This window comes from Paramormyrops kingsleyae, chromosome 9, assembly GCF_048594095.1.
Source record: "Paramormyrops kingsleyae isolate MSU_618 chromosome 9, PKINGS_0.4, whole genome shotgun sequence".
NCBI lineage: Eukaryota > Metazoa > Chordata > Actinopteri > Osteoglossiformes > Mormyridae > Paramormyrops > Paramormyrops kingsleyae.
The window spans coordinates 14,608,598-14,629,939 of record NC_132805.1 but is presented as its reverse complement, the minus strand read 5'-3'; the positions used below and the strand labels follow the sequence as shown (position 1 = coordinate 14,629,939).

The window sequence follows — 21,342 nt, the reverse complement described above, 5'->3', positions numbered from 1 at the left end:
ATGTTTTCTGATCTTTTCCATGTTGATGAATGGCTAAGGGAATTTGGGCTCTGTGTCACGTCATGTTTGTACCCCAGTTAATCAGGAAGTCATAGATTTCAGCTTGAAGGTTGCTATTCACTCCAATCAACTCAAAGATGTACAATTTACAGGGGATACATGCTTCAGTTACATTGTGTTCACTATCATTTCCAAGGGTGCCAATAATTGTGGAACATGTGTTTTTGTTAAAAATAATAATTTATTGATGAAGGGATTTGTTTTTCTTTGATTAAATTTATTTCAAACAAAGGTTGGATTTTTCCTCATTTTTTCAGTGTGAGATGAAGCTACTTTAGTGGAAGGTAGATTTTTCTAACCCTTTTTACAAATCTTTACCAGGGTTGCCAAAAATTGTGGAGGACGCTGTATATAATTTTTTTGAAAGGGACACTGTACCATTATGCTCACTCACTTCCATCTGCTTTTTTCTTTCTGTGGCCTTTGGATGTTATAGCTGAAGACAGAAAGAAAGGGATTTTTGTTGGACTGGGAAATAGGAGTTTACTGTAAGTTTAATGTTTTGCAATCAAAGTGGATACAAGGAGTCTGTAATGGTGAAAACATAACATTCTGTCCTCTGCATTTTGGCAGAGGTGCCGGGAAGTTTGCAGATGTGGAAACTCTGGTGTTTTAGGTCTTTATGCAACGTGATGCCATGATCCCAGCCCACAGTGTATGTTCCGAGTCTCTCTCTTTCTAAAATACACACTGTTCCCAGAGCCAAAGCCCACCTCCTCAGTCTACACGTACACCCCTCACCCCTCACCCAGAACAGTACAAAATAGCAGGGGAGCACAGGCACATGCCAAAGAAATATCAGGCAAAACCAGAGGTCCCTGTGTGAAAACAACAACTTTCAAGTCAACTTTCAAGTCAAGTGTGTGTTCCAGGACAGAAAACCTTTATCTTCTGGAATGTTCTGACAGCAGATATTCTTTGGATTTCTCAGACTGTGGGGTCACTTTTGTCTGCTTTTTAAATAACTTATGATCTAACTGAAGAAGGGAGGAAAAAATAACTTTAAATTCTTTAAAATATTGTGGATAACAAGAAAGAAATTGGTGTCAGCAGCTCAGGGACAAAAAAAAGGAAGCAAGCCGGATTTTATAGGCAGAACATGGAGAATTATACCAGCTTGCAGGATTTCAGTGAGAGCGTCTCCCCCGGAGGCAAATCTCCCAGTCTCCTGGAAAACCAGGCCAGTCCAGGTAATCTGCCATATTCTTTCATATTCATCAAAAAATGTGAAATTGCCTTTGTAAAGGTGAGATAGATTAACATAATAGTTGAGTCATTTCTCATTAATTCCCTAAGGCAGGTTTGATGTGTTGGAGTCAGGCGATTGCTCACTTATCTTACACTGAGTGGCTAGTTTTTCTGTACACTTTTCTTGCCATGGAAGACAGTCCAGTTCTCCACACAGCAAATTATGTATTTCTACTGAATACATATGTACACAGGCAGGATAAAGAAGTTCATTTACTCTTTGGCGAAGCTTTAGTACAGTTAAGATCCCTGATCTAAGTAATCTTGAAAATGGTGAGACAGCCAGCCTCCTTGGATGTACACACAGCACATTGTCTAGAGTCTACAGAGAATAGCTGGACAAAAAACATGTACTGAATGTAATTTCCGTGGTTCAAAACACCATGTTAACAGGAAGGTCAGAGGAGAATGGTCAGACTCTTCAAAGCTAAAAGGAAGAGCTACAAATGCAAAACTAACAGCAGGAAATATGTAGGATGGCTTCCCTGAATGCACAACTCTGCCGATAAAAAGAGCTCCCAATCCTGTAGCAGCTAGATGTATCTAATAATGTGGCCACTCGCAGTGTATTTGTGACTAAATTCCATTTGCTGTGTCATGATAACTGACCGTATCTCAGTCAGCGTCTGATGTTAGCATGTTAGCATGAATGCGTTGGCTGCTGCCCCGGGCGACGTGGGAGCACGCACGCTGCTGTGCCGGAGAGAGCACGCCCACGGGTCACGTACTCTGCCCTTTGTTTGTTTACAAATGGCCGGGCTGTCGTCACCTGAAGGGGTGGGGGCCAAGCAGGCGACAGGATGCATGAGGAGCCGGGCCACTGCTGTTCTCGTCATCTCCCTGCTGCTCTCCATCTGTGCCAACATCGCCCTGAGCGTCCTGCGTGAGTAATGGCGGCCTCCCACATGCTGCCCGGCACCCTCTCTGGCCTTAGTGAGACGAGCAGAACAGGAAAGCGCAGTGTGTGAGCCTCAGAACCAGTCTTCCGAGCAACATGACATCTTAATCCCATACTGACAGAATTCTATCCACTGTTTATTTGAACAAAGTGAAGACACCACTGTCATGGTACTCGAACACTTACCCTCCTGCCCCTCATCATTACATACACCTACAGCAGGTCCTTTCCTTATCATATCTCTTTCAACTTTTGAAAAATTGTAAAATATATCTTTTTGTGCCAGTATTGTAAAGTACTCCATAGTTTGACATTAGTTCTTCTCTAGATTAATTTGCCAAAAGGCTCGCTTCTTCATAAACATATCTACAATTTATATATTTCAGGAGAAACCTATAAATATTTACATTTGTGGAGCCCAGACTGACTTCACCATCACACATTTTAGACAATTCCAGCCAATGCTAGGGGGGGAGGCTAATCCGGAGAATTCCTACAGGCCGGCCTAATTGTGGGTTGGTGACGAAGGTTGAGGAATAATTTAATGCTAACACCATAGGAGGGGCACTCAACAACCGGATATAGTGTAAAACTTAACTCGGACTGCAATGTCAGCCCTCCTGCCCCCGCTCAAGAAATGTTATTGTCGAGAATCCTCCCCCACCCCCACACTCGACAAAGACTGGTCTGCGGTGTGAAATTCCTACGTACTGTATGGTGAAGCAGTCTCAGTTTCTTCACTGGAAGGGCACCCATTGAATATATTTTGCTCTCCACCACAAGGGCACTTCATCGTGTTTTCTCACTTAGGAGGGCACTTGAGACGGCACTTTATGAGTTGTTTTCACCAGAAATGCAACCATGGGGCACCTCAGGTTTACCCAATTGTAAAGGCACCTTATATGGCACCAAATCACATTTCCCCACTGGAGGTGCATCCATTAGGACAACTCCATCCTTTCCCCCAAAGGATGGACACCCTAAACCGCACTGCATTATATTTTATCAACTGCAAGGGCACCTATTTGGGCAGTTCACTATATTTTTTCCCATTTAGGAGTTCCTTTTACAGCACTGCATCCCATTTGCTCTACTAGAAAGGGTACCATTTGGGAAACTTAAGTATGTTGGAGTGGCATAGGGGGACTTCATAACACCACCCATTTCCATTGGAAGGGTTCCTGTATGGACCATTTAGACTATTGTAAAGGCACTTTATAGGGCCATGTGAAGGGCAACCAAAGCGGTGTTTTGTTTGCTACAGTAGAGGGTACTTTACCGATGTTGCCAGCCCTGCACCCCAACATACAACAACGAAATGTGTCCTCTGCATTTAACCCATATCTGACACAGCAGTAAGCAGCACCCAAGGAGCAATGCTTGGGAGTAGTACCTTGCTCAGGGTACCTTGTTGATCGGGGATTCAAACCAGCAACTTTTAAAATGCATGTCCCTAACCATTTGGCCACCTCATACCTCATAATCAGGCTAGCCCTTCATCCTGACTCTTAGTGTCACAAGACTGTGTTGAATAATCTGGCTATAATGATGTGCTATAATTATAACTACCTCTTCCTGCCCCCCCCCCCCGTCTGGTTTCCCCCTCCCTCCCCCCTCTCATAGTGTACAACAGACCTGTGAATACTGGCAGCTCTCGGGCAGGGATAGTGGGAGAGACATCTGCTCTCACCCAAAAGTACAATCTTCTCAGCCAGCGCTACACCACTCTCTGCGGGGACTACCACACCCTGGTCCAGAACTGCACAGAACCAGGAAGTGCGGGTGAGATAGGGTCTGGTTGGAAGAAGCCGCTATATCCTTCTTCCTGTGACCTTTCAAAGTAATAATGACAAATAGGGTTGCAACAAACGACTATTTTGATAGTTGAATAATCTGTCAATTATTGAAATGAATAATTGATTAGTCAGAGGATGAATCACCCAGTTACCAAATAACTCTTATTTTGGTATCATCTATCAGCTTTTAAATTTAGCTTGAGGTTGTTTCATGCTTTTGAAAGCTGAATACTTCAATCAAAAATGCACTCTTTTAATAAATCCAATTTCCATTTTTCCTGTTAAAATTTAAAACCAAGCAATGCAGTAGCAATGAAATATATGAAAACTACACCAGGATTCTCTGTATCATCTGCGGGAGACTCCTGGAACATCCAGGAGAAGCAGGATGTCCTGTTGACAATGTCCACGTCACTATTTGCATGGGCAGAGACTTAAAACTTATAATAATATTAAACACGTTTGATTTATCGGAACGTCAAGACTGACTTAAGACAGCTATTTTGAGCACTTTACACCTAACGATCAAGGTGACCGGAATACGCTACAACTCCAATAAAACTCTCATGATTTTGACCAATAATGAGAATTTTTGTCATTGCTTGAAAATTCGTCCAGTGTAATGGCGGCATTATCCAATCCCATTAACAATTCAAGAGAATATGCATTTCAAAATAGAAAATGTTGCAGCTCATAACATGAAGTAGAATGGCTTTTTACATTAGCTAACTAGTATAACTGACTTACCGAGATGAGTGTGCCGATGTGCTTCCTCTTCAGATGCTCGAGTACAGAATGTGTGTTCCCATGTCAGCTAAGGTCAGCTTTACAAATTGTGCAACTGACAACCCCTTTTTCGGAGTTTAGTGTGAAATGCTCCCATACTTCGGAGTTTTTGTTTTTGAATCTACCATCTAGCTTTGGTTAACTTCTCTCTAGTGAGTGGTAATATCAAATCATTTCAAGTTAGTGGGAGAAACAGACATGATGATGTAACCAACTAATCAACTGTTAAATTTGGTCATCGATTATAGTCGACTAAGTTGATTAATCTTTGCATCTCTAATGACAAGACTTATTGCCTCCTAATCCTCCTCCAACCCACAATCTCACCTCTCTGGCAGTGAAGCACTGCACACCCTGCCCCCCGAGCTGGGTGGAGTTCAAGGACAAGTGTTACTACTTCAGCAAAGACAAGCTGGACTGGGAGAGCAGCAAGGCCAGCTGTGAGAGTCTGGGCAGCCACCTGGTTGTCCTGCGCAGTCATGGGCAACACGTGAGTTCTGGCGCCCCCTTCCAGCTGCACCATACTCCTGCATGCAGTGCTGTTCCACAGCGTCACTACTTGCAGGAGATTACCGACTTCCTGGCAGCCGGTCCCCTCTAAACCGGCTGCCACTTAATGTATTAGAGGAAGACGTCCAAAAACTGAGATCATTTATTAAAAATGATGAGTGCTTCTTTTGCACAGTCAAGGAGCGGCTCAGGTTACATTTCACTGTGTGTTGTACTTGTATGACTACGCATGTGACAAATAAAGATCTTGAATCTTGAATCTTGAATCTTGCTATTTGACTGTGTGCGATCAGGAGGCCCTGGAGCAGGAGGTGCGGAGACTCAGAGAGCTGGACTACCACTTCTGGATTGGTCTGTCGGACAGGGAGACCGAAGGGGACTGGAAATGGGTGGACAACTCCCCTGTCAACTTCACGTACGGATGCTCTTCCTTTCCTCACTCTCCCTCCATTTGCTCTCCTCCTGACTGTCATCCTCTCACTCCTGTATTAAAATCCTTCAGCAGAAGTGACATGTTATCCCCTCTCTGACCTGCAGGTACTGGAACGTGGAGAATTCCCAGCCAGATAACCACCTGTCTGGCGGTATCCATGGAGAAGACTGCGCGGTTCTGAATTCAATCCACAAATACTGGGCTGATGTGCCCTGCGACTTCCTGTACAAACGGATTTGCGAAATGAACGCTGTTAAGATGAACTGATTGATTTTACCACAGCCCAACTGGGAATAAGGATCTAGTTATTTAGCTTAAAATGATTTTTGATATTTTGATTTTTGATATGTTTTATCATGGTCTTTTATCTTAAATCAAATCTAATTAAAAAGTGTTTAGGGCTGTTTCCTGAATATAATAAATGATTCTTTCACTAAAAACCTTAGCGAAGGTATGATGTTACAGAATGGTACAGCTTTGTATAGATGGATGGTGATTTTTAATCATGGATGTGACGAACTGAGACATATGTTACAAACTGTGTAAAGCAGAAGAACAGTGAAGAACAATAAAAACTGACCACACCCTGGACATTGCTGCATATTGTCTTACTAGTATACAATCCCGTACACAACATTATAATAACACAGTATATGAGCATGCAGAACAAAAAATTAAGCAAAGTCATTGTTGGTTACTAAATGAAAAATATTGCAGAGGGACCTTCGTTTGAGGCAGAAAATATGAGGAAATATTAAAGACTTGTTCAATTATTAATTTAATGAAATATTAAAAATGTGAGTTTCTCATATGGGGGCAGTATAGTGGTCAGTAGTGTCACCTCACAGCTCCTGGAGCTTACATGCCCCCCCCCAGATATTGTCATGGGGTTTCCTTCAGTTTCCTTCTCATATTTCCCTCCTGTGTCCAAAAACATGCCAGAGTGAGTTGGATTTGCCAAGTCACCTGTAGATATGAGTAGTGTGTGACTGTGCCCTGCTATGGGTTGGCGCCCCATCCTGGGTTGTTTCCTGCCTTGCGCACATGGTTTCCAGCATAGGCTCTGAACCCCCTGCAACCCTGCATAGGTCAAGCACTCTGCACTGTCATTCAGTATAGGAAATCCAGAGGAACTAGTTCCCTTCATCTTATACACAAACACAGGCAGAACATGCAAACTCCACACAGAACCAAGGCTGGGCTTTGAGTTGTAAAACTACAGTACCACCCAGTTACTCAGCAGGCCACCCAGATACCCTGTGATTTACTTTAACCTTAAATACTCTAAAATAACCACACACTCCTATTTAGAGGGTGGCTTAGTTTCCAAGAGGATGTCGTAAACAGAAAATAGGCTGGGAGAGGTACATCGCGAACAGCTGATATAGGATCTATGTGACTGAAATACACTGTACTATCTGGGGCAAAGTTAGAAGATTGTGGTGTACTTCTACCTCTTGCGCGAATACTGACACAGTTAAGGCTTTGAGCACACTGCTCAAAGACACTGCCGCTAACATAAGCTTCCTGTGGCTGGTACTACGAAGCGGGGTTACTGGTTTATCGAGGTAACTTGTCGGATTTAAGGTACCACAGTTTAAATGGACTTCATATTTGTTCACTTACATTTTGCGCAGACTACCTTAAGTCCGACAAGTTACCCCAATAAGCCAGTAACCCCGCTTGGTAGTACAGGCCACTGGTGTCTCACTTATAGCGACTACTACTGGCCCCTAGAGGATACTAAAAGCCCAGAACCAGAATAGCAACACATAACTGACTGAACAGTGCCCCTCTCAGGAAATGCAATGTGTTATCTATTCAGTATCAAAAAGCACACTGCAAAACAATATATATAATATCCCACATGCTGTATAGATGTTAGACTGACTGCCTAAATGCTTGTTTTAATGTGGTCAAATTTTTGAGCCCACATTTAGTGTTTGTTTTAGACTTTGTTGCACTTTGTTTTAGGCCTGCTACATTGGCTGTTATAAAGCTTATATAACTGTCATATTAAATTGTCATGTATAATTGAAATTGATTCCATAGAATTGTGGCTTTTGATTCCATAGCAGTGTGGTTTTCTTCATTTAGATAAATAAGGACATAATAAAGGACTTTAAACCATCTGCCATGGCCTGCTCTCTTACCAATTGTAAAAAGTACCAAATGTCCCTTTCATATACTTGCATACATTTTCATAAAATGGTCGATTACTATTAGTTGTCTGTATTGAACCAGGCAAAGCCCCTCACAAGAACAGGACACATACCTTTTTTTGAAATTGGCTTGCTTTTAGTTAATTTTAGTTAGTGTTTAGTTGTTTTTGCAATTGGTTTTCAATGCTCGCACATGCACAACTCATATCGAAGCTTGACTTATATCCTGTAGAGACAGGGTCCTCCTCTGTCACGCAATGCATTATCCAAGAGGAAATTGCTTTTAGGTTGAGGATAATGGACGGGAAATCTTTGTATTGTTCCTTAAACTTCCAGAAAGGTCACACCTCATACACTGTGTTAAATAAATAAGCCTTTAAGATGAGTATTTTTACAGACCAGGCCTGGACTGGCTGAATGTTCCACCTGAGCCAATATATTTGTGGGCCAACAAGATGTGCGTATTTTTTTAATCATGAAACATTGGCAAGATTGTTTTTGCAAATTATGATTATTTTTCATGCAGTATTCTTCTTCATTTCTATTAAATTATACCAAGGCGTTAGTTTCCACAGTTATTTGGTTATTGCTAAACTGTAAAAAATATATATTAATAAACTTGTTATGAATATACATATATGTACAAATATACTTCTGCGTGTTCATCCATCTCAAAGAGATTTTTTTCTATAAAATCTTGATTTTCATGCACTGGAATGGATTATGTGGGCGATACTGCTCAGAAGAGGAACTCAATTCTTGCAATACGTAAATCTACCATTGGATGGCAGTGTGCGTTATCCAACCGCACCAACTTGTCAATCACAGCTCAACTCCCGCCTCTATTCACCTTCCATCCAATTGGCTGAACGGTAGCTTTGTTGTTGAAGAGAGAGACACCTGACTTCCTGGGAAGAGCAGGATAATTCTGGAAACACAGAAGTTAATATTTCAACCGAAGAAGGTAATACGTGCATATAACTTTAATTAGACTTATGAAGAACAGCTGAGCGTTTTCGTTTTTATTTGTTTCTGTTTTTCTGCGCATTTGTCTTAAGAGCAGGTCGGAAATTAGTTACTGGGCCTACTGCAACCTCCTGCAGCCTCGCTCTCGAGTGACATGCCGGTCTGGAGTGAGCAGGGCTGCGTTCACCGGGCAGACCGCTGTAACGCTTCACTTCGGAAAGCGAATGCTCACAGAAAGCTGTTAAGTTACATTATGATACCCAGTTCAGCTAATAACTATATGCGTCTTAATCAGTCACTGATAAAACTACCACTCCCAAATAAAACTTGGCAAGTAGCTAGCTTCTGCGTGGAGTTTGGCTTGTATTGTCTTACTGAAAATGTATTCTTAACAACACGCAATAAGTAACTCCAATCTTAAACGTTACTCATTTTTGGACATATTAATTTCGCGATATTGGTTTAGGTCAGTTGCAAAGAATGATTAGTCGACAGTTGCTAAATAATTATGATTTTTGTACTACGGGATGATCGACTTACCTACTAAGTTAAATTTAATATAGTCTTAGTCAATTTTATGAAATTGTCAGTAAAGGAAAAGCATGCACATCATAATGTTGGTCTATCGTATAAGCGAAAAGGTCGAGTCTGATTAAGTCGCCTGTACGGAGTCGCCGTTTTATTGCTATTAACTATTCATATAATCTTTTTTAAAAAATCAATATTTAAATTTCAGCATCAGAACCTTTTGTGTTTTTTTCTTCTAAACTTAGCTGGTCTAGACAGGGGATCTTGGGACCTGATCGTTAATTGATATTATTACATATTATCGTAATGTAATACGAATCACCGGGTCAAAACACAAGACATAGCTCTTAAATATACTGAGTTCTTTTTTAGTGTCTGTACATTCTCATATTTGTAATTGTCAAGGACACATCATTACATCGTTTAGTATCCATAGTAAACTATAACATTTCTGATTTGGTTTTAAGTATTGGTGGTGTGTTTATGTCATGTTAGTGATTTTCTTTTTTCTTTTACCGTCTACTGCATCCCTTAAGCCTGAATGTACCCTGCTCAGTGTACTGGTCCCCTTGTGTGCCCTTCCCTGTATACTGATCCCCTTGTGTTTCCTTCCTGATGCACTGATCCCCCTCTGTGTCCTTTGCAGTGTACTGATCTCTACACGTGCCCTTTGCAGTGTACTGATCCCCGCATGTGCCCTTCGCAGTGTACTGATCCCCGCCTGTGCCCTTCGCAGTGTACTGATCCCCACGTGTGCCCTTCACAGTGTACTGATCCCCACGTGTGCCCTTCGCAGTGTACTGATCCCCACGTGTGCCCTTCGCAGTGTACTGATCCCCACGTGTGCCCTTCGCAGTGTACTGATCCCCACGTGTGCCCTTCCCAGTGTACTGATCCCCTTGTTTCCTTCCCTGTATACTGATCCCCTTGTGTTTCCTTCCTGATGCACTGATCCCCCTCTGTGCCCTTTGCAGTGTACTGATCTCTACACGTGCCCTTCGCAGTGTACTGATCCCCACACGTGCCCTTCACAGTGTACTGATCCCCACGTGTGCCCTTCGCAGTGTACTGATCCCCACGTGTGCCCTTCGCACTGTACTGATCCCCACGTGTGCCCTTCGCACTGTACTGATCCCCACGTGTGCCCTTCGCAGCGTACTGATCCCCACGTGTGCCCTTCGCAGCGTACTGATCCCCACGTGTGCCCTTCGCAGCGTACTGATCCCCACGTGTGCCCTTCGCAGTGTACTGATCTCTACGTGTGCCCTTCGCAGTGTACTGATCCCCACGTGTGCCCTTCGCAGTGTACTGATCCCCACGTGTGCCCTTCGCAGTGTACTGATCCCCACGTGTGCCCTTCGCAGTGTACTGATCCCCACGTGTGCCCTTCGCAGTGTACTGATCCCCACGTGTGCCCTTCGCAGTGTACTGATCCCCACGTGTGCCCTTCGCAGTGTACTGATCCCCACGTGTGCCCTTCGCAGTGTACTGATCCCCATTCGTGTCCTTCTCCGTGTACTGATCCCCATGTGTGCCCTTCTCCCTTGTGCTGATCCCCGCGTGTGCCCTTCTCCGTGTGCTCTTCTCCGTGTGCTGATCCCCACGTGTGTCCTTCTCGGTGTGCTGATCCCCTTGTGTGCCTTTTCCCCATGTACTGATCCCCTTGTGTGCTCTTCTCCATGTACTGATCCCTATGTATGCCCTCCCCCGTGTACTGATTCTCTTACTTGCCCTTCCCTGTGTACTAGGGTTGCACAATATCACAACGCGACAATAAAGCTTATGTGCAATAATAACCAGGGCTTCAGATGATCCTGGCTTTTCGGTAAGGATGTTTACTTATACCCACAATTTGGTAAGCAAATTAGCAGTATGCATAAAATATTAATGAGAGGTGTATTGTGACACCCAAAACTAGTAATCTGTATAAATTCTGTGTATCCTTATTTTTGATAAATGTATCGGACTTTAAAGCAAAAAAGTACCGCCACACCGCTTGTTAATATACAGTATCTCTGATTTCAAGTGATGTTGTGGTTGTTGAGCTGTCCCTTTCTTCACTGACACTTCAAAGATCCTAAATCGTTTCCATTATATACCAAAATGTTATATAGTGGCATGCTCCTCTAACTGAATTTAATAAAAATAAGGTTGTGTATAATATATACAGATCACTTTTGTGCATCGTCATGTGCCTCATTATTTATTTCAATATTTTAATTGTACTGCTAATCTGCTTAGCAAATCGTGAGCATAAGTAAACGTCCTTTTAGTATGGAAAAGTTGGCATCCAAAAAAAGATTACTGCTGTCATCTAAAGCCCTGGAGATTATTACGCATGCCCCAGGTAATCGTGATTATATATGGCAAAGGGATGTTGTGCAGCCTTCATGTGTACTGATCTCTTTGTGTGTCTTTCCCTGTGTAATAATCCCCTTCTGTGCCCTTCCTTGTGCACTGATCCCCTTTTGTGTCCATCCCGTGTACTGGTCCTCGTGTACTAATCAACTTGCGTACCCTACCCAGTGTACCGATCCCCTTGTCTATCCAACCCAGTGTGCCGATCCCCTTGTCTATCCAACCCAGTGTGCCGATCCCCTTGTGTACCCTACCCAGTGTACCGATCACCTTGTGTGCCCTTCCCTGTGTACCAATCACCTTGTGTGCCCTTCCCTGTGTACCAATCACCTTGTGTGCCTTTCCCTGTGTACCAATCACCTTGTGTGCCCTTCCCTGTGTACCAATCACCTTGTGTGCCCTTCCCTGTGTACCAATCACCTTGTGTGCCCTTCCCTGTGTACCAATCACCTTGTGTACCCTACCCAGTGTACCGATCCCCTTGTGTACCCTACCCAGTATACCGATCACCTTGTGTGCCCTTCCCTGTGTACCAATCACCTTGTGTGCCCTTCTCTGTGTACCAATCACCTTGTGTGCCCTTCCCTGTGTACCAATCACCTTGTGTGCCCTTCCCTGTGTACCGATCACCTTGTGTGCCCTTCCCTGTGTACCGATCCCCTTGTGTACCCTACGCAGTGTACTGATCACCTTGTGTGCCCTTCCCTGTGTACCGATCACCTTGTGTACCCTTCCCTGAACACCGATCATCTTGTATGCCCTTCCCTGAACTACTGATCCCCGTGTGTGCCCTTCCCAGTCTACTGATCCCCGTGTGTGCCCTTCCCAGTCTACTGATCCCCTTGTGTGCCCTTCTCAGTCTACTGATCCCCTTGTGTGCCCTTCCCAGTTTACTGATCCCCTTGTGTGCCTTTCCAAGTGTACTGATCCCCTTGTGTGCCCTTCCAGTGTACGGGTCCCCTTGTGCGCCCTCCCCTGTGTGCGGGTCCCCTTGTGCGCCCTTCCCCGTGTGCGGGTCCCCTTGTGCCCCCTTCCCCGTGTGCGGGTCACCTTGTGCGCCCTTCCCCGTGTGCGGGTCACCTTGTGCGCCCTTCCCCGTGTGCGGGTGCCCTTGTGCGCCCTTCCCCGTGTGCGGGTGCCCTTGTGCGCCCTTCCCCGTGTGCTGGTCGCCTTGTGCGCCCTTCCCCGTGTGCTGGTCGCCTTGTGCGCCCTTCCCCGTGTGCTGGTCGCCTTCTGCGCCCTTCCCCGTGTGCTGGTCGCCTTGTGCGCCCTTCCCCGTGTGCTGGTCGCCTTGTGCGCCCTTCCCCGTGTGCGGGTCCACTTGTGCGCTCTTCTCCGTGTGCGGGTCCCCTTGTGCGCCCTTCCCCGTGTACTGGTCGCCTTATGCGCCCTTCTCCGTGTGCAGGTCCCCTTGTGCGCCCTTCTCCGTGTGCAGGTCCCCTTGTGCGCCTTTCCCTTTGTACTGATCCCTCTATGCTTAAGTGTCCCTTTCGTCCCTTTCTATCTCTTAGATGGAGGTGGAGCAGCTGCTCTCTCTCTCTGGCTCAGCTCTGGCTCAAGCGATCAGTGCCCTGCTGGAAACTCCAGGCCTTTATGTATTCTCTGACATCCTGGAGCTTCCCAACGTCAGAGAGGTCAGTAAACCTGTGGAACACAGCATGCAGCAAAACAGGATTACACTGTATTGTGTATCTGTATGTTACTCTTTAGGTTATATTTAGTTTCTGTTATATTAAGTATTAAATTGTATTTTACTTAGGGGCTTTCTGCCACTTGTTGCACAGTAGTCCAGGATTTGTTGGAAGAAATTATGTACTGATTTTTTAGTTTGCTTTTGAACAGCTTTTTGAAATCTTCAACCTCCTCAAATGACGTAGATGGGGAAAACATGCACATCTCACTGAATAGATAACATATACATATTCTTACTGCTTATTTTTAAAGTTTGTATGTTTGTTGTTGAAATGGCCAACAAATTTAGTGCAACCTGTATTAGGGGTATGGACCCAGAATGGTATCACTTCTATGCTTGAGTGTGCCATACTCCCTGTGTAGCTTAGTGGCTAGGAATCTGTGCCAGTTTCTGGAAGGTCATGGATTTGAATCCCATCACTACAGAGTGATCATTTAACTGTTGGGGCCTTGAACTAGGCCCCTAATCCCAACTGCCCCAAGAGCACTGGATTCTGGCTGACCCTGCTGTCACTTTGGACAAAAGTGTCTCCTAAATAAATAAATCTAGAGTAAGTATAATTCAAATCCCTGGAGAAGCCCTACTTTGGTACCCTTGGTACTTAACCTGAATAGTTTTGGTAAATTATACAGCTGTATAAAGTGTGAGTCATCTTGGACAAAAGTGTAACTAAGCAACTGAATGTAAATAAGTGCATATACTCTGTTCATATGCTGATATAATATATATGCTAATGTATATGCGAAGCATAAGAGCCATCCGCCCACCCTCACTCCCGTCTGTGGTACGCGGCCTTACCGCTTCCCTTCTATTCGCTCATTTATTTCTTTGCTTTTAATAACATTGAGATTTTGAGTGTGTTCCAGTCCTGTAAAAGCGCTGCTCGGTGAAGCCGCCTGGAGGCAAACACATGCGAGGTGCCGCAGGAAATTGTAGCGCATCCCCCCCCCCATCCCCACCCCCCACCCACAGTGTTTGCAGACTTTATTATTTGATTCTCGAACAGGAGGCCTTCTGTGCAGCGCCGCGGAAAGCTATTACTGCTGCGGCTCAGGTAATTAGGAGGGGGGCGCTGCATGTCAGCGCGATTGATGCCCAGAGTCCTTCTCAGATCTGATTTCTTTTTTGGACCTGCACAGTGCGGATTGTTTCTCTAGAGTCAAGGGTCTGTTGCCAGCTAGCCAACCCATATGCCAGTTTCATATTGATATATTTAAACGTCAGTTCTGATCACTTAATTACTTTGAATCTCCAAATGACACAACTCCCCCTGGCTGCCATAGAGAAACAGTGTTTGCCTTTCAATAGTTAATAGAAGTCAGATCACTGAGCTTCAGAATGTTGAACAGTTATACACTTTCAGTTTGCTTTCTTGCTACCATCCAAGACAATCTTAATTGTTTCCAACAAGAAATGCCACTTGAGGTGCCAAAGTAAATCTCCAGGACTGAAACCCAGTTAGGGACAGCTCTGCAGTAAGCTGTGCTGGGGATGATAGGGATCTGATCGGGGATTGCAGTCAGGATCCGTAACAGACCTTGCATAGAAAGTGGACCTCCAAGTATGACCCTTACGCCTTAAAAGCCGAATTGCATTTGGGAGCCATCTGGTGCTGTACTAAAACTGGTGACTGGTGACATAGATCTGAGCCTCTTTCTTTTTTTTCTTCTTCATCTTCTTTCTTCCCCTGTTTTTGGGTGACTCTTGCAATGAGGCTATCCATGCTAATAAGTGTGTCCTGTTGTGTCCCTGTGCAAGGCATTTAACTGCAGTTGCTCCCATAAAATCTCCATCCATATGAATAGGAGAGTTTGCATCCCAGGCGAGGAGGATAAACAATAAAATGCTGTATTGCATTCTACCTAATTTTATGACGGAGATTATGTGCTCTGAGCAAGCTCTCCAGAAAGACAGGCCAGCCCAAAATACTGAGTGTGACAGATGTAGGGCGGAATGGTGTCTCGGCAGGTAGCGCTGTTACCTCACACCTCCAGGGCTGGGGGTCTGGTTCCCCTCCCCGCTCTGTGTGTGTGTGTGTGTGTGTGTGTGTGTGTGTGTGTGTGTGTGTGTGTGTGTGTGTGTCTGCGTGCGCGTGTGCGTGCCTACGTGCATGTTTTTCCTGTGACCCAACTTGAATGGCTGATACTGAGTGATTGTGGTTGCTGTGATCGACTGGCATCCAGTCCAAACTGTTCCCTTGCCAATTGCTCTATGCTGCCCGGGGCAGGATGCAAACTTTGCCACAGCCGTGTTCTGTATTAATAGTTGGAAAATGGATGGATATAATAAATATATCAAAAAACAATGCATTTCAAAGGAGCCACTTATCCATGCTGTATTTTTTAATGATATGAATAGTTGTGTGTATATAAAGCTTACCTGAGGATGCCTTTGACATGCATGGTATTGGGGATATGTAGACAGATCCTAACAGACTGCTGTTTGTGTCCATCTCTGTCCTGTTATTCAGCTGGAGACAGGTCCTCACGCACCAGTGTATCAGTTACTCAACCTTTTTGCCTATGGGACATACTGCGACTACAAAGGTGACAAACGTTGGCGTACGTAATTAAGTGTGGGCCTCCACGCCTCCTTGACCGGCATGCGGCTCTCTGTTATGTGATTCACACACAGCCTCTTTTCTCAGAGAGAGCGGCGTCTCTCCCAGAGTTAACCCCCGCACAGAAAAACAAACTCCGCCACCTGTCAATCATCAGCCTGGCTTCCACCCTCAAGGTACTGGCTTGGTCTGCAGTGCCCTGTCTGGCTGGGAAGGCTGCCTTGTGCCCATTAGATGATTTCACCCCTGGTTTAATTAAATTCAGCTGCATTTAGATGATTCCTCTCAGCATATTTTGTAGCTGTATGTTTTACTTAATTTATAGCTGTTTTTTCTTTTAATGGTGTGCTGTGTGCTCTTGAAATGGTTTTTAAAAAAATGTCAGGTGACGTCATTTTTCTGTGATCAAACTTCTTGTTTAGTCTGCTTACTGGCTGAGGAAGAGAAGTAGAGGGCTGTAACCTCATTTGAAGTCAGGCTGGGAGATTTAAGGAGAATGCTGTACGCTAGGTCTAACTGGGTTGTAAAATGACCAGACCTCTCTGCAGTGTCCCGGAGACAGTGTGCTGTGTCCCTTCCCCCAGTGCCTGCCCTACTCACTGCTCCTGCAGCAGCTGGAGCTGAAGAACGTGCGGGAGCTGGAGGACCTGCTCATCGAAGCAGTCTACTGTGACATCATCCAGGGCAAGCTGGACCAGCGCAACCAGCAGGTGGAAGTAGACTGCAGCGTGGGCAGAGACCTGGGGCCCAATGAGCTGCCCAACATCGCCAACACGCTGCAGGAATGGTGAGCGGTTACTGGCGGCAGCCATCGGTGATCCATGGGCTTCCCATTAGGGCACATTGTAGAATGAGTGGGAAACAGACATTTCTTGATGCAAGGTTATGTCATTAAATAGGAAGATGAATGAAGGACTGAAAGTTGAGCTTGTACAAAAACAGGGCATACAGACTGGTGTTAAAGAATTCGCTCACAGATAGCCGATAATCTAAGAATAGTTTGAGTGGCTCAAAAAACTGAATAATAAACAAAGGTGAAATGAAAAGATAAACTACACTGCACCACTCCCTCTCCACAAAAGTCTCCCCCACACTAACATAGTCTTCATACATCATGTTCAGAACATGATTAAAAAAACTCTCATCCAATCACATTCATATATATGATGCATTACCCAATCGGAAAAGAGAAAGCTGGTGTGATCACCTGGTGTCCATCTGGTTATAGCCTGCAGGTATGGGAGATAAGTTTTTTCAGATGCAACTGACCTTGTTGAAGCAGTACAAAGTGGATTCTCAGCCTCCATTCTTAGGCCTAGAGACCCCGCCTGGTCAGAATTTGACCCAGACTCAAGGCTGTACAATTATAGACTAGGATAAGCAATACAGAAGAGCATGAGAAAGGGCTGCAAAGACCCTTCACACACGTCTGTGGTCTGGGCCCAAGTCACACCCTCTAACCTATAGCCTAATTATACTGAATAATGCTTCATCACAAAGTAAGTCTAATCATTAATAAATCCCCAAATCATAATTGACTGGTCTTCAGATTACTGATATGAAGTATAAGATTTATCACTGGGGGCTAGTCTAGGTTACTGCCCACATGTAGCAGTTATTCTTAGTCTGTGAACACGATTTATCGGGATGTGAAGAAAGCTTGTCAAAGCCCCCAATTTTCTCAGTTTGTTAGATTTTATTTATTGAAATGGTTTTGGTGTGGTACGGTGGTTAGATAGATAGATCTTTATTGTCACTATTACAGAAATAGTGAAAAACAGTTTAGCAGCTCTCTGTTTAGCAGCATAGAAGTAATAAATAGCAGCATAAAGTTATAAATAAGAGAATAAAGAGTGGTTAGCACTGTTGCCTCACACCTGTGGGACCAGGGTCTGAGTCTCGTCTGGTGTGTGGAGTTTGCATGTTCCCCTCTGCGTTCACTGGTTACCCCCACCAAAAAAAACCTGCTAAGGTGACTTGGAGTTAGTTGGCACTCCATTCTGGGTTGTTCGTTGCCTTTTGCCTATAGCTTCCAGGATAGGCTCTGTACCCCTACGACCCTGCATAGGACAAGCGATTATAGAGTTATGGAATGCCTGTTGCGGTGTTTCCAGTTGGCGAGGTCACCTGTGATGCTGTGAGGGGTTTCACCTGCCAGCCTCTGTATTGTTCTCTTTCTCACTCAGGTGTGCAGGCTGTGAGGCTGTGCTGTGTGGGATTGAAGAGCAAGTGTCCAGAGCCAATCAGTACAGAGAAAGTCAGCTGAAGGTCAAAGTGCAGGTGGAGACAGAGGTGTGTCCTTCCCCGTGGGGAGCCTTATATACCACAGAGGCTGCAGCCTCTTCCTCATCCTTGTTCTCTCTCTTCATCCTCACTCTCCCTTACTCTTCTTGGGGACCCTCATATGCTAATCTTGTCTTGGTTCCAGCCAGTCATCTAATTGGATTTAATTGAACTGTTCACCATGGTGTTGCATATCATTGCTTGCTGTTGATATAAAGGCATAATTGAGTCTATATGGTTTGTTGTTTCTGTATTTGATGATTGTATTATTACCTAATGGTTTTTTGTTTGTTAGTTTGAGGGCAAGTAACAGAACTTCATAACAACTGTGTTATTTTTGTATAACAAGACCAATGGTATTTAGCAGCTGCCCAATGAGGTGTACAGTAGTACCTCGGTTCTCAAACTCACTAGAACTCGAATTTCTTAAAAGTCAACCAAACCAGTTTGACCTAGAACTCGATCTGAATATCAGAAGTCTTACCGTGAACGCTTACCTAATATAAATTGTACGCGCCAGGAAATGAGTCATACTACAATGCAATTCTTACTTGAATGCCTTCTTCATAGACTGGACGATTAACCAAATAAAGTAGCGCAACATTACAGTAACTAACAATAAATAAACCACTAACTTATGTGTACTATTAGAGCATTTATGTCATTTATTTAAACTTTATTTTACCAGTTAAATTAACTGAAAACCAGTTCTCATTGCTATACGTGATATTCGGGAGAAATAGCAGATTACGCATCGTAACTGCCTGGGATACAAACGTCATGCGTGTAACTAAACTCTTCAGCCAATAAGGGTAAAGGTGTGTCATCACGGAGGCGGTTCCAGTTTGTGCAGCTGGGTGAGAGGTCGCAATGCATCTAACCGTAATGCATTGCGTCAGGATCAGAATGCGTTGCTTTAAGCCAGCGCTGTAAGCAAGTCGAACGCACCCAATGACCGGACTGGGGAAACAAACTGAAACGTGGACTTAATACAGAGGACTAATGACAACAACCAGAAACAGCTAATCACATGGGGATCGCACACGAGGTTAACGAGGGGGCGTGGCACACGGAAGGAGCGGACAATCGGGCCAGGACTGGGGTAATGTTGGGATAAGATCTTTATCGTTTTTGAAGCCATTAAGAAAAAAATGCTCTTGTTTTATCCTGTTCATTTTGTGTTTAAATGCTATTAAAAAAAAAACATATTTAGGTGTAATTTTGGGGGGCCGGGAACCAATGCTTACTGGTTTTCCAATATTTTTTATGGGAAAAATTCGATCAGAAATCGAACTTTTTAGGATTCGATCCGGAGTCCAGAACGGATTAAGTTCGAGAACCGAGGTACCACTGTACATCTGTTTAGATGAAATAGTTGGCTATTATATATTATCCATATGAATGTTTTTTTAGTAGATTCAAATAACATTTGTATCATTGTCACGGCTGCTGTTCTCTTTCACCCAGGTCTCAAACCTCCAAAAAACACTCAAGGCTAGCTCCGCCTCCCCATCGTCAGGCCCCTCCCCTGCTGGGGCAGCATCCAATCAGGATGCAGACCAACCCACTGAGCCACGTGACCCCGCATCCTCACAGGAGCCACGGCAACCAGGAAAAAAGAGCTCTAAAGTCAAGGGGTAAGTAGTTAAGCATCACATTAAGAGCAAATGAAACCCTTTCATTTGACCAGTATTTAACCTCCATTCATAGCAGCATTACCACTGATGGTAATACTTTTTTACTCAGTTTGCCCTGTTTGAATATATTTTATATGAATGTCACCTATTTTATGTCAATTTAGTAATTCTGAGAACATTAAGGAGGAAATTTCACTGACTGAAAATAGTTCTGTTACTACCAGCAAAATATAATATACAGTAACCTATTCACATTGTGCATTTGATGTTCATGGTATAGCTTATTCACGAGTTAGCTGTGATCAATTAAACGAGAATGCAGAAACTTGCAGAAATCCAATAACGAAAATTATTCAGATCACATAAAATCATGTAAAATATAAATATAAGAAAAAAAATATTTCTTAATGTAAGTGTGTACTCTATCTTTAATATTAGAGTCGTGACTTGGTTGATCTTTGTCTCATTGACCAGCCTCACTCACATTAGCCATTTTTGCAACCGTGGAATCTCACGTTTCTAGCAGTAACTTTTAAACTTTTCAGCACTGTTAATTTTGCATTTTTAATGAGTCCAAAATGTAGTGCTCCCAGTGCATACAGTAGTAACTTTGTATATACAGGGACATAATTTAGATGGGTTTTATAATTGTATAAAAAGATAGAAATGACAAAGTACAGTACTGTTTATTTAGAAATTGGTAATAAATAGGTTTTTATGTTATGGCAGACAGTTATGGGTTGAGATTAGGGATGCCCAAGTATTATTTGTGAATTTTCACGTTCACAGGTATCTTCCACCCCAAACCCTGGAGTGTTACGGGATACTTGTGCGTATGTTTCAGTTAGCACGTTTCCCATGCTAATATGATTCATATGTCATCTACAGACTCCGTGGAAGTGGGAAGATCTGGTCAAAGTCAAACTAAAGATGGAAACGCTGAGTGGTGGATGAAGCAGCACTTCACCACGCAGGCGTACAGCTTTACAGACAGAGAGGCTGACCGACGGGCTGATGGTGTACATAAGGGGGTCCCATTAACACATAGTGTTAGAGTTGGTCCTGTACGGACCTGTACAGACATGTATAGAGAGGGGCTGCGTGTGCGTGTGTCTGTCTGTATGTATGTCTGCGTGTCTCAGGCCAATCCCCAGGCAGCGAGTCCTGGCCCAACGTTGCGTGTGTGATATTTTAATTTTTATTTTCTCAGCGAGTCATGAGGAATATCGAATTGTGAAATGTTGACAATAAATAGTTCCTTGAACCTCAGCGCTTCGCAGTGTGTCGTGCTTTGTGTCTGCCCCCCTCCCCCACATCCCTTTGGCTGCCGGCCTGTCACGTCCTTGACCTTGGCCAGCAAGCGCACCTGTTTGATTTGGGGCCAGTAATTAAGTGGCCTGTATCTAGGATTAAAATCACAATTG

General features: G+C 44.0%; 2 protein-coding genes across 3 annotated transcripts; both read left to right on the top strand.

Moving 5' to 3' along the window:
* The first annotated feature begins 799 nt into the window (after positions 1-799).
* Positions 800-6,322, top strand: cldc1 (C-type lectin domain containing 1). Its single transcript, XM_023794125.2, has 6 exons — positions 800-1,250; positions 2,084-2,191; positions 3,830-3,988; positions 5,127-5,278; positions 5,592-5,713; positions 5,836-6,322. The coding sequence occupies exons 1-6, from the start codon at positions 1,160-1,162 to the stop codon at positions 5,996-5,998; spliced, it is 795 nt and encodes a 264-aa protein (XP_023649893.1). The 5' UTR covers positions 800-1,159; the 3' UTR covers positions 5,999-6,322.
* A 2,407-nt stretch (positions 6,323-8,729) lies between these two features.
* On the top strand, positions 8,730-21,187 carry cops7a (COP9 constitutive photomorphogenic homolog subunit 7A). 2 transcript variants are annotated; one of them, XM_023794161.2, is made up of 9 exons: positions 8,758-8,857; positions 9,924-9,944; positions 13,257-13,379; positions 15,909-15,984; positions 16,086-16,174; positions 16,583-16,785; positions 18,185-18,290; positions 19,749-19,918; positions 20,807-21,187. In XM_023794161.2, exons 3-9 carry the CDS (start codon positions 13,257-13,259, stop codon positions 20,844-20,846), a joined length of 807 nt encoding a protein of 268 aa, XP_023649929.1. In that variant the 5' UTR covers positions 8,758-8,857; positions 9,924-9,944; the 3' UTR covers positions 20,847-21,187. The 2 variants fall into 2 exon arrangements, with proteins under 2 accessions (XP_023649928.1, XP_023649929.1); XM_023794160.2 differs by lacking the exon at positions 9,924-9,944 and having other exon boundaries at positions 8,730-8,857.
* Positions 21,188-21,342: the final 155 nt, after the last annotated feature.